General features: G+C 39.5%; 1 protein-coding gene across 3 annotated transcripts; it reads right to left on the bottom strand.

Moving 5' to 3' along the window:
• Nucleotides 1-1,044: 1,044 nt before the first annotated feature.
• LOC107683708 (sperm-associated antigen 8-like) lies at nt 1,045-6,488 on the bottom strand. Of its 3 annotated transcripts, none has more exons than XM_016479778.1 (7): nt 6,394-6,488; nt 3,647-3,743; nt 3,328-3,487; nt 2,812-2,857; nt 1,638-1,752; nt 1,450-1,512; nt 1,045-1,364 (listed from the first exon to the last, which is right to left on the bottom strand). In XM_016479778.1, exons 2-7 carry the CDS (start codon nt 3,713-3,715, stop codon nt 1,236-1,238), a joined length of 582 nt encoding a protein of 193 aa, XP_016335264.1. In that variant the 5' UTR covers nt 3,716-3,743; nt 6,394-6,488; the 3' UTR covers nt 1,045-1,235. The 3 variants fall into 3 exon arrangements, with proteins under 3 accessions (XP_016335264.1, XP_016335263.1, XP_016335262.1); XM_016479777.1 differs by lacking the exon at nt 6,394-6,488 and adding an exon at nt 3,830-3,907; XM_016479776.1 differs by lacking the exon at nt 6,394-6,488 and having other exon boundaries at nt 3,647-3,880.
• Nucleotides 6,489-12,729: the final 6,241 nt, after the last annotated feature.

The following is a 12,729-nucleotide window of genomic DNA, read 5'->3' as shown; positions in this document are numbered from 1 at the left end:
ATATATATATATATATATATATATATATATATATACACACACACACACACACACACACACACATACACATCAGTTTAAACAAATAATAGAACAACATTTTCAGTATTTCCATATTATAAAGCATTTAGTGTTACTCTCTTTAACCATACACTGTCTGCTTGTTAAAGAACTCCCTGATCATTACTGCTCACTCAACAGTTTGGTGGTAAATAGGGATGACGTCATCGTAGTCTGATCATTAAGAATCCATTTGGCATCTGTGCCTTCAGTGGACTGCATCTGTGTGTGTGTGTGTGTGCGCATGCACTCATGTTCACAGCCGCTTCTCGCCCCCATGATTCTTAATTACCGCCCACTAGCAGCTCTGTCACAGTCAGTCCTGTTGCCAAGAGGTCATCCTCCAAAGCTTTGCACTGATATACTCAGTAAAAACATGCTTGGCCAGGGCTTTAAGAAATATAATCATAGCTTTCAATTCATAATTATGGTTCATTACAAAAAAAAAAAGCAATTGTTAGTAACTTAACTAAAAGTCAAAATCACTATCTGATGGTTTCAAATTAGGACTTTGGGAGTCATGTAATTCATTAGGAAGACGGTATAAAAACAATGATACTGTTCAGGGACTGAATTTTGGCGAGACACAAAAAACATGACAGAATAGATCTAAATGAACAACTTAAAAAATATAATTTAAATGTATTTAGTACATTTTTTAGAACATGTAGTTCAAAGACTTTCTGTCAAGTTCCTCAGAGAAAACAAATTTTGTGAAAACAAAGGGAAACACTGAATTAATGAAGTCTAAAATTACTTGTTGCCATAGTTATCCAACATTAATCCCTGCTAAAAGCATGAAAGAGGAATGCAGCGACAGAGCGACAAGATGCAGCAACAGAGCAGCTCTGATTGACAGCACAGCTGTGTGAAAGTAAGCCATCCTGATCCAAAGAAACAGAGTATTAGCAAATGGTTAGAGCTCTCCTCTCTCAGAGTGAAAAAGGCTGCCATCTGCACCCAAATAACCATTTTCTCCTTTGGCTGTAAAGACAAGTACATTTATTTTATTAGAGGAGAACTAGTCACTTGCTCTTCATTAAAACATTTGTGAAGTCAGGAAGTCATATTTGGCATGGAAAACATTACACAACTTTATTGCTGGTTATAAACTCGACAAAAATTATGACATAAAAGAAGATAGAAGAAATGATCAAATGTGGATATTTTTACATTCGTCACAAAGCATCATTTTCTGATGGGTACAGCACTGTGTCGTCGAGCTGATCTAGTTGTTCACCGATTGGTGTACTAAAAGTGGCATTTCTTTTAAATGGATGATCCTTAGTTTTAACTGCTGTCACACCCTGTAAGAAGAAACATTACCCATAAACCCACTCCAGTGCTGCAAGAAATAAACATATTGACTGAAACTTCACAGTAGATGCTGACCTGAATCTTCTGATAGTTATCACTCCAAAATGTGATGGCTTGCTCAGCTGTGTAATCATGATCCTGAAAGAGACAAGCTGTTTGACGCCGAAAGGCACACAAATCCACACACACCAGTGCACACATATCCAAAAGTACAGTTACAGCAATAATATTATATTTAAAGGTTACGGTGTATAGAAACAGACCGTGGTCAGTGGTGCACGGACAGACTTAAAGCCCTCCGCCTTGTAGTCTGCTTTGGTCACAGAGCACAACTCAGGGGCCGGAGGCTCTGCGTTCATCTCTGCATGTATCTGATCACTGTAAAATAGATTACAATGTTATGTTAAAAAACTGCATAGTTGGTTTGTATTTGTGATTCAATCAAGGAGTTCTAATATACTTAGAGAGAGATCTGTTCATCTCAATGGCAGTTGTTCAGCTGACACATGTAGCCTAGAAGTACTGAAATTGCATACTGCCATCTTTGCTTCAGGCCCAAAAAGTTTCGAAGAAAATTTTGATATCCTGTTATTGATTTTAGATGTTTAATAAAGTTCATCTGCTTGAAAAGGTTTTTAATATTGCAAAATACACAGTCACTATGATGTCTGGAGATGATGAAGTAATGACTCATGTCTAAGTAAAGCTGAAGGAGTCTCTCTAAATCAACAGATGGTGGAAACAAAACAGATTGAAATATATGTATGCACGTCTGTCTAACATTTATTCACAGTGACAGCAATCTGACATAGAGGAAGAGCCAACTCAGCCTTAATGTGTTACGATTATATAAAACAAGAAATTAATTCTGATGCTAAAAATGAGATTAAATATTTGTACTTTATGTTAGAACTGCATAAATAAAATAGTATTCACCTTTAGATCCATTGACTGTTTTTCTAGAAAGTGAAGCAGTTTAGCGAAAATGATTTAATGTGAACTTGCTGTTGATAAATGAAATTCTTCTATAAAAGAGTATTTGTCTTTTCATGCCTGCCTATACCAGCTCTATGGGTATGAGGTACTGTCTCACTTCAGCATGATATTTTTTTCTGTTTTCTCTCTCTCTCTCTCTCTTTCTCTTTTAATCTAAAAACGATATTACAACCACTTGTCTGGGGTCTGAGACTTGTCGTCAAGGTCATGTTCAAAAATGAATTAGAATGTTGCATGGTAAATAAAAAATTAAATTATTTAATTGAACTATGAATCTAACCATGACACAAACATTCTTACATCCAAACATTCATACTCCTTCTCCCACTGTTTCCTCTACTGACACATGAAACAAGAAATGTGGGAGGATCATAAAATGTAATTCGTGTTTTACACACAATGAGGTCCTTAAACATTAAACTTTAAAGTAAATTTAGCTACCTTATTCTTTTGATGAGGTCATTTTCCAAAAGTTCAGCCCGGCTTCCTAAAATGAAAACAACAGTGAAGTTTATTAATAAGATTTATGCAGCAGAAAGAACAGAGGGCTTTATTTGAAAGGACCTCTGTGGAGTACTATATAAGCTGAAGAACGAAAAGGAATTTTAATAATTAACAATAAGTCAAATAAATGTAATAATGCAAAAGTAATTTTTAATCCCTAGGTCAGCTGACAGAACTGTCACTATTACTATTGGTCCAGTTCTGCATTTTTACTATGTGGTTATATTTGTGGATTATGCATGTGTTTTATGTCTTTAAAACATTTTAAATGTTCTACTAATTTGCGTGCATCACAGAGGTAAACCCTACTGGCTGACATAAGCTGTCAAGAATGAATCACAGAAGCATCTGTTAAAACAGCTGAAAAAACATAATTCTGTGTCGTTTTTCAGCAAATGTTTATTTATGAATTTATAAAATCCTTATTATAACGCCTGTATCATTTTAACCTACCTTTTTGTCGTACACCAAGGCTTTTAGGAGAATTGAACGTAGCTTTGAATGTACTGATCCCCTGTACTTTAGCAGCCACGTCCATGGTAAGAATCCCTGTGTGTCCGTACTTATGAACACATGATCTAGGCCCGGTCCCGTCTAGCAATGCAGTAGCCCTCTGAAACGCGTGAAAGAAAAGAGAAAAGTGTAACATGTCATTGTAAAGGTGAAGGTGAAGCGTTCATATTGTAACTACAGATGTACCACCAGGACGACAAACAAAACTTTGCTAAGCCTCAGCTTACAGGATCATTTAAATATGTTGTGTGAAACATACCTCCTCAACCCAGTTTCCCAGTAAACACCTTCCAGCCGGGTTATTTTCCTCATCAACCTCTGAAGTCATTGCACTCACGTTCTTTTGCGTTACGCCGCTGTTTGATAAGCAACAGCCCTGGGTTAGTCTGAGGCTTAAATAATTAAAATAATTTAATTGCACTTGATATGGTTTTGTTTACACCTCTTAACTCTGCAGTCTGCACCAGACCCTGTAAGCGCTGCTTGTGCGTCTCACCATGGTAACGTAAACGAAACAAACTCATTTTGCCATCTCGATTTCCATCGGACGACTGAATAAAAAAAAACGATTTCTTTCTTTCTGTAACATTAAGATCACTTTACACAATCTTAGAAAACCCTATCTTTTCAAACGATGCATGCATTTTATTGCATTGTTCCTACACTTTATTATTTTTACATTTTTTAAAACGACGAAAACCTTATGGTGTTACACACACACACACACAGAGAGAGAGAGAGAGAATTATACATAGAATATATATATATATGTATGTGTTTGTGTATAATTAGGATAGGCCTACATAAAAACGTTAGTTATAAAATTAGACAAGGGAGATTTTTTTTTCCAGAAATTATGTTTCACTATAATCCTTCACCAAGTAGCATAAATTAATGAATGAATTAATGAATGAACTAACAAACAAACAAACAAATAAATAAATAAATAACAACAACTTTAAACAGAGCTGCATTGGGACATCATTAACCATGTCAACTGGATAATTTCTCTCCTTGTTATTTAAACTATAACATTTGTCTATCCTCATCTATGCTCAATAATCTGCCTGTCTGTACTCTACATGCTACATCTGTACAAGACATGAAATCATAGGCATATCGTGGATCAGTTTTCACATCACTAAATGGGATGTCACCAGGCATTTCCCCAAAAGATGGATAGGACTTGCATCCAGGAATCTGGAAAACATTTGGAGAAAGTTGAACTGGTGCATTCTGTTAAGTCACTTTCAGACAGTAACTTAATGTTGTACACTGTGCTGAATGTATTAGTACTTTCTCTGAACTCGTCCCCAAAACCACAAGCCAGTGGGCTCCAGACTGTTGAACTGAGGTTAGAATAGTGACCAAAGTCTCATGCTTACTGAAGAAATACATAGACAGACCGAGAGAAAGAAAAGAAAACAAAACACAGAATCTATAAAATTCAGAATTAATCCTCTTTTTATGTTTAGACGTAGGTTTTACGTAAATCAGTATCTCATTCTGAACTTTCAAAGACCACAATGAAAATCTGGGCAAAATCTCATTTAAACTGTTTTAACACAAACAAATTTAACTGTTATGCTAAAAATATCATTTAAAGATTTGCATTAAAAAATGAAATGCAAAATAGAAGCATTTTAACCAGTTACTCAGACACAACTCTAAAGATCTTAAGCATAAAGACACAGATTTCCTCAGATGACTATACATTTAAGGTTTTGATTCTTGCTTGTCTCATATGGGAAAAAAAACAAGACACCCTAATTTAAACATAATAGAAACACAAGGTGAATTGTACAGTCATGACCAAAAGTTTTGGCAGTGACATAAATGTTATGTTTTGCAAAGTTTGCTGCTTAAGCTGTTGTGGTGTTCATTCACATTGTTTCTAGATTATTGTGTAGAGTGATCAGATGCATTTTAAATAATGGCTAAAATGGCCCAAAAAATTAACTTTTCACAAAAAAAAAACAACAAAAAAAAATCACTGTTTTGAAAGTTTTCCAATGATCCATGAGCAATTTGGTGATGATCCGTGCATTTTCCAGCATGATGGAGCCCCATGTCACAAAGCAAGAGTGATAAAGAAGTGGCTCGAAGATCATTACATTGAAATATTGGATCTGTGGCCAGGCAACTCCATGGAACTCAATCCAATAGAGAACCTGATGTCAGTCCTCAAAAGGACAAGCAGAAGCCCACAAATTGTGATCAACTCCGAGAACTAATATGGCAAGAATGGATCGCCATCAGTCAGGATTTGGCCCAGAAGCTAATATCCAGCATGCCAGAGCGAATTGCAGAGGTTATGAAGAACAAGGGTCAACACTGTAAATATTGACTCATTGTATTTGTTTGCCAATAAAAGCCTTTAAACCTTATGATATGCTTATCATTGTTTTTCAGTATACCATAGAAACATGTGGGAAAAGAATCTACAAATACTGAAGCAGCAAACTTTGCAAAACACAAAATTTATGTCACTGACAAAACTTTTGGCCATGATTGTAGGGCTAATTGTTTGCAGACTTCATTGAGTTCTTGTTTTTGTTTCTACTTTATCTCAGATATTAAAGACATATTAAAGACACTCATTTGTGATTCTCCTTTCTCATGAGATCCTAAATAAGATCATATAAGAATCAAATAAAGTCAAAATGGACACAAAATAGGCACAAGTAATTTCCCCACAATTTCATCTTATTCAGTATCTTAGCAGATTCTCATTTGATCCCTTTAGTACTGATTCTAAATTGAGATAAAACTGGTTTTCTTTTTTCGTACTAGGCATTTCTAGGAGAAATTTATTGTGAAGCCTTTGATAATGTATTGTGATAAGAGACATGCAAACTAGCTTTAAGGGCTTTGTGTGTTGTAATGGAAAGTATTTCCATGACTTTATCAAACTTGGTGTTGTCAATTTTTTTCCAAGTCTCTCTTACCAAACACCTACCATACTCTACAAGCCGTGTTCTCTAAAACTGTCAACACATCACTAACTCTGGTCCACTGTGCAGCTTTAAAACGTTGATTCTCCGAGTGACAAGGTTCTAACACTCACTGCTCCAGGAGCTTAAGACAACATTTCCCCACCCAGAATTCACAGTGTGTCCTATGTGTGGTCAATCACGCTGTGTCAGACTGTAACACAGTTAATAGAACGGGAAGAAGGAGGCGGGAACCGGCTAGCATTTAAAGACTTTAATAATAAAAAAACAAACACAAAATGAAAGTACAGCGGCAGCCCCTCACAGACGACTGCCGCACACAAAACACAAAATTAAGTCCAGGCCTGGTCCTCTCTCATCCTTCACTGTCGTTACTCCTCCTTTTATGCTTCTGGAGCTCCTCTGTGGGACTCGAGACCAGTGAGTGGCGCAGGTGTTGCTCATTATTATTAACTCCACCGGCCTGGCTCCGTTCCCACGGCTCTCGGCCCCGCCCCACTTATCACTGAGAGGTATTATGATGCACACATACACACATACATTCACCACTTACAGAAGCTGTTTTTAATGAGTTTAGTCGGCCTTACGTTTACATTTACCAGAAGCTTTTATCCAAAGCGACTTACAAATGAGGACAACAGAAGTAATCAAAACCAAAAGAAGAGTAATAATATTTAAGTGCTGTGACAAGTCTCGGTTCGTCTAATGCAATATATGTAGCAAGTTTTTTGTTTTTAAATGATAAATAAACAGAAAACAAGTAGATACAATAGAAAAATTATAGAGAATGTTAGTGTTAGAGCGTCATTTAAAAAAATATATATATAAAGAAAACAAGTTGAAAGAATAGAAAAAGAATAGCGATAGTGTTATAGGGTCATTTTTATAAAGAAAAAATACAGAACGCTAGTTTTAGAGCATTTATTGTTTTTTTTAAATAAAAATGAAGCAAGTAGTAGAATACAAATAGAATAGATAAAATAGAAATAGAAATAGAATAGAGAGTGCTAGTGTTAGCGGGTCAAGTGTAGATGGAAGAGATGTGTTTTTAGCCTTTTCTTGAAGATGGCTAAGGACTCTGCTCAGATTGAGTTGGGCAGGTCATTCCACCAGGAGGGAACAGTTAAGGTAAAAGTATGTGAAGGTGATTGTTGCACACTTGAAGTATGAGACCGTAGACAAGCGTGATGAAATGAAGATCCGGTTTTTATTACACAAAATGAGCAGAAAAAAAACTGAGCACAAACATGGCGCATCGCTCTCTCTCCCTCATTGCCGAATCATCAGGACCCCGAAACTCTTTTTGCTGGCCCACTTACGCCTGATAGTGCTATGCATCATTCACAATGCCCTTGAATCAAAGTACACAAACAGTTGTAAATAAAAAAATAACATTAGATTAAATTAAACAATAAAATAACAAAACCCCACATGCATCCGTACGTTCTTTTAAAGGGGGGGGTCACAAATTATAAGCATAATTTCTATGTTTTCCACACTCTCCCCTCAAAAATTGAATGTCGCCCCGATATTCCCGTACATGTACTAAGCACATCATGTCCTTGACATTTCTAAGGGATGACATAAACAGGTTCAGGGGTCAATTTGAGTACTGTCTACTGATCTATCTCAGTCTTGTCACATCACGTTTAACCCCACTCAACTTAACATGGGTGTGGCAGGTATCATCGTGCACTATGATAAACCACCACTCTGGAATACCCACAGGTAAAGTACTCATTTTCAAAATAGGTTTCACCTTTTGACCTGAACATTCAACCTTCTCAAGAAAACATTCACAAAGAACGCATCTACTCTGGACTTTTCCCTTATAAATAGCAACATACAATCACATCCTGCCAGAGTTCATAATAACTTCCATCCGCAGTGTCCTCTTGAGCTTGTGTTCAGCAGTTCACCTACAGAAACTGAATGGCATCAACGAACAGGAATAAACTTAATGCATCTTTTGTATAATTCCCCCTACAAAACTACAAATACCTGAACATTTTATGACACGTCAGTATCTAAAAACACTAATTAATGCAACAACTTAAACACTCCTATAAACACATTTTCTATTTTAATAGCTTTAATAGTGTTGGCTGACCTAGGATATCATATGTGAAAGTCTTTGTGCTTTATCTAATTCTCAAAGGACACTTTCGCTGCTGCTGGTGCTCATCGTGAGCCTCGTCACTGGTAAGATTTTCATTTGCTGTATTTCTTTCTTCTTCTTTGTCCAAGGTGAATTTCAGCCGCCCTTCCTCTTCAGCCTGTTCTGTATGTACCATATCCTCCTGTCGTTCCTCTTTTTCCCTTTCATAATGCTCCTCCATTGTTTCCTCCTCTGCTGTCATCTGGAGCTGTTCCCCATCCACATTGAAGTGTTCCAGGTGCATTATCTCATTCCGGGGCTGAAACTCCTCTGCATCGGGTCTAAGAATGCTTTTCACAGGTTCATCAGCTGACTCCAGTGGAACTCCATCAAGGTATTCCCAGTCACCCTCATCCTATGAGCTGGTAAGTTAAATTCTGTTACTAGTTGTACTTTTGAGTGCCTTTTTCTTTACTTGTATTTTCTTCTTTCTGGGTGTGTCTTGTTCTCAAACAGGCAGAAAATCACATGGTAGCAGCAAGTTCCTATGAAGCACTCGTGTTCGCCCCGACCATTCTCGGGTCGCACTTCATACACTGAGCTGTCTGGGTATTTCCTCTGAGTTACTATGTGAACTTTTTCCTCCCAGAAAGACCTGAGTTTGCCTGGACCACCCTTCTCCGTGAGATTTCGGACAAGGACCCTGCACCCTGGATACAACTCTGCGCCATGAACCTTCCTGTCATACCTCTCCTTCCCTCTGTCCCCACTCTTACGAGCCATCTTGGAAGCCAATTGGTAAGCCTCCTCCATTCTCTCTTTCCACTTGGTTGCATATTCTTGGGGTGAAGTACTTGCGTCATAGGGGCTCAGGCTAAAGATGAGGTCAATTGGGAGTTTGGGGTGACGGCCAAAGAGGAGATAGTATGGCGAGAAGCCTGTGGATTCATGACGCGTACAGTTATACGCATGCACCACCTTAGCAAGGGAACTTCTCCAGTCAGCTTTTTCCTCATCTGTTAAGGTTCTCAACATGGCCAGCAGGGTTCTATTGAACCTTTCGACCTGGCCATTCCCCTGTGGATGGTAAGGGGTGGTGCGGGAACCATGAATCCCACAGTACTGCTGGAGCTTGGCAAACAGCTGATTTTCAAATTCTTTGCCCTGGTCGTGATGGAGCTTAGCTGGAAACCCGAATTTAAGGACAAAACCTCCAAAGATCTTTTCAGCAGCAGTTTTGGCGGCTTTGTTGGGGCACGCGTAAGCCTGCGCAAACCGGGTAAAATGGTCCATCACGACCAGTATATACTCATAGCCTCCTTTACTTCTCTCTAAATGCAGGAAATCAATGGACCCAATCACAAGGGGGTATGTACTCACAATGCTGGTCAATGGAGCTCTGGCAGGCTTGTTTGTCGTTTTACTTTTCAGGCAATAGCACTTTTTAGTGATGTGTTGTTCCACATATCACTGCATGTGTGGCCAATAAAAACGTTCTCTGATTAAGTGCAGTGTCCACTCCACCCCCAAATTACCCATTTCCTGGTGTAGCTGTTGGAAAAGTAAATTATGGAAACTTTTGGGCAGTACCAACTGTGAGCATGTAGTAGTCTTTCTGTATAGGACACCATTTTCATCCTGATACAGTTTGCTTCTCTCCCTCAAGAATGCCTTTGTGTCCTCATCACTGTTTTTAACCTTAGGCCACTGATTTGTCTTCAGATACTGCAAGATCTTCGAGATCATCAGGTCCCCCTCCTGAGCTTTTTTCAAGGCCTCACTGGATATTCGCGTCACCGGTGATGCAGGTAATGCATGTTGTTCAAGTTCCCTCTCCGCAAGTGCTGTTGAAATGACTGCTGGAAGCAACCATGGCTCTCCATCTCTCTTTACAGACAATGCTTTCACCACACTGGAAATTACCTCAGCTAAAGTGTTCTGGGTAACCTCCCTTCTTGTCTCTGATAGAGAATGGCCCCCAGCCCATCTTGTGAGACATCACAGTGAAGAACAAATGGAGCATAAAAGTCTGGGTACCCTAGGACATGTGGACTAGAGAGGTAATCAATGAGTTGGCAGGGAACAGACTGGTGTTTGTCAGTCCATGTTATTGGATAGTAAGAGGGGAGCTGATTTTGTTTCTGGCTGTTTTTGGCCACTTTTTGTTTTGTTTTTGTCTCCACAGCTCTTTCTTCTGTTGACTTCCCAGGCGAAAAACAAATTATATAACGGCTTAGCTATGGTTGAGAAATTGGCAATGTAGGGCCTGTAATATGAAATAAACTCCAGCACCTTTCTCAGCTCTCCAACTGTGGCAGGCTTCTTTTCTTTTAATGCTTGCACAGGTGCGATTTCGGCCGGATCCATGGTGTGGCCCTCTTTTGAGATAATTTTCCCAAGAAACCTCACCTTGTTTTTGAACAGTTCACATTTTTTTGCTGTTAACTTCACCCTGTGCTGCTGATAGCGTTGCAAGACCTTGCGAATATCCCTGAGATGATCGTCGAAAGTTCTGCTGTGCACTAAGTTGTCGTCTAGATACGGAAGGCAGACTTCATCCCGCAAACCTGAGAGACACTCCTCCATGCTTCTCTGGAACTCTGAAGGGGCCGAAGACAAACCGAATGGTATCCTCACCCATTCATATAGGCCCCAGGGTGTAATAAATGCAGTGAGGGATTGACTGCATTCTTCCAGGAAACCCTGGTGATATGCCTTGCCTTGATCTAGTACAGAGAACCAAGCATTGCTTTGTAAACGGTTGAGCATATCTTGTATGCGCGGGATGGGATGTCTGTCGGGGATGGACTTTTGATTTAGCTCCTGATAATCACAACAGAGACGCAAAGTCCCATCCTTTTTTCGCAAACACACTATAGGTGAAGAGTAGTTGGATTTTGATTTCCGTATCCAACCCCGGTTTAGCAAGTCCTCCAAATACTCCTTCACTTCCTTATGTAAAGGCTTTGGTATAGAGGTGTATGTTCGTCGAACTGGGGTGTTATCATTTAACCTAATGTGGAGCTGCAGTGATGGTATACATCCCACATCATATTCATCTTTGGAGAATGCCCCACTCTCTTCTCTTAAATTTTTTTTTACTTTCAGGAGTTAAATGGGTGAGTGACACAGGTGGGTCCCATAATTCCTTTTTCTCTGCCCCAGTCTGCTCCCCAGTCTTTGAGTCAGTTGTAGATATGTGCTGGGAGCTGAGATTAACCTCCAATTCAGCCTCAGTTTTTGTCGTTTCCTCCACAGGCTTGGTTCCAATTGGGTAAATGGCTTTAACCCGCTGGACTTGCCCAAGAACAGTTTGTGGTGACAAAATTATGTCCTTTTCTGTTCTGTTCGTTACAGTGATAGCTACTCTTGACCATGTTCCTTTCTGGAGGCTAACAACAGTTTTTCCTATTTCCAGGGCATCCAGCCAGGAGGGACTTTCATTGGGAATGAAGAGAGCCTCTTGCTGGCAAGGGAGAGCAGAGGTCCTCACGCCACATTTAATAATTTTGGTCAAGGTAGGTGGGATGGTAACTTTTTGACGCCCCAGCCTCACTATACCATCACTGCTCTGCGGGTCACTCATTTGAATTAATTTGGTCAGCTTCTCTGCACATTTACTTTTAATGGAGAAAGCAGCACTCACAGCCTGTATTATGGTTTGGGGTGGTTCTTCAGGCCCCTTTTTCAACAGCACCTAGATGACATTATAGCTGATGATGGGTTCTTCTGCTGCATTAGCCTCTGCAGTGACTAGCATGGGAAACTTGAGCTCTAACGAGGCTATGATATCTGCGCCTAGCTGGAATCTCACTTCAACCCAGCCTATGAATGGGATGGTTGTCTGGTTAACTGCTTTACCCACAAGTGTGCCGGACCCCAGGATCTCTTCTAGGCTTTGGAATATGTTCAGCCCTCCTCCTCTCATTCAGAAGTCAGACTTGAGACCCAGTATCCCATAAGGCTTGGGTTGCGATGTCTTCAAGGTAACAACTCACCATACATCTTTTCCCAATGAGGCCCAGCAGCTCTTAGTGGTGTTTGGGTGAGATGTGGCTGATATAAGTAGAGCCTAACCCAGTCATTGCACTTAGCTGTTCTATCGTAGATATCTCCTTGGATTCAGTAAGCTCCAGGTTTTCTGTGGAGAGGTGAATTATCGTTTGACTGGCTATGTTGACATTTCCCCCTGATTTTCTGGCCGTCCGACAACCCTTGGAATAATGACCCTGTTGGCCACATTTAAAGCAGTGGTCACATGTTTCACCCGTGCTACTTCCTGGCAGGTCT

Source organism: Sinocyclocheilus anshuiensis, unplaced genomic scaffold (genome assembly GCF_001515605.1).
Source record: "Sinocyclocheilus anshuiensis isolate Anshui unplaced genomic scaffold, SAMN03320099.WGS_v1.1 scaffold3298, whole genome shotgun sequence".
NCBI classification, from domain to species: domain Eukaryota; kingdom Metazoa; phylum Chordata; class Actinopteri; order Cypriniformes; family Cyprinidae; genus Sinocyclocheilus; species Sinocyclocheilus anshuiensis.
Note: the sequence above shows the minus strand (reverse complement) of the source record. Positions and strands in the feature narration are given on the sequence as shown.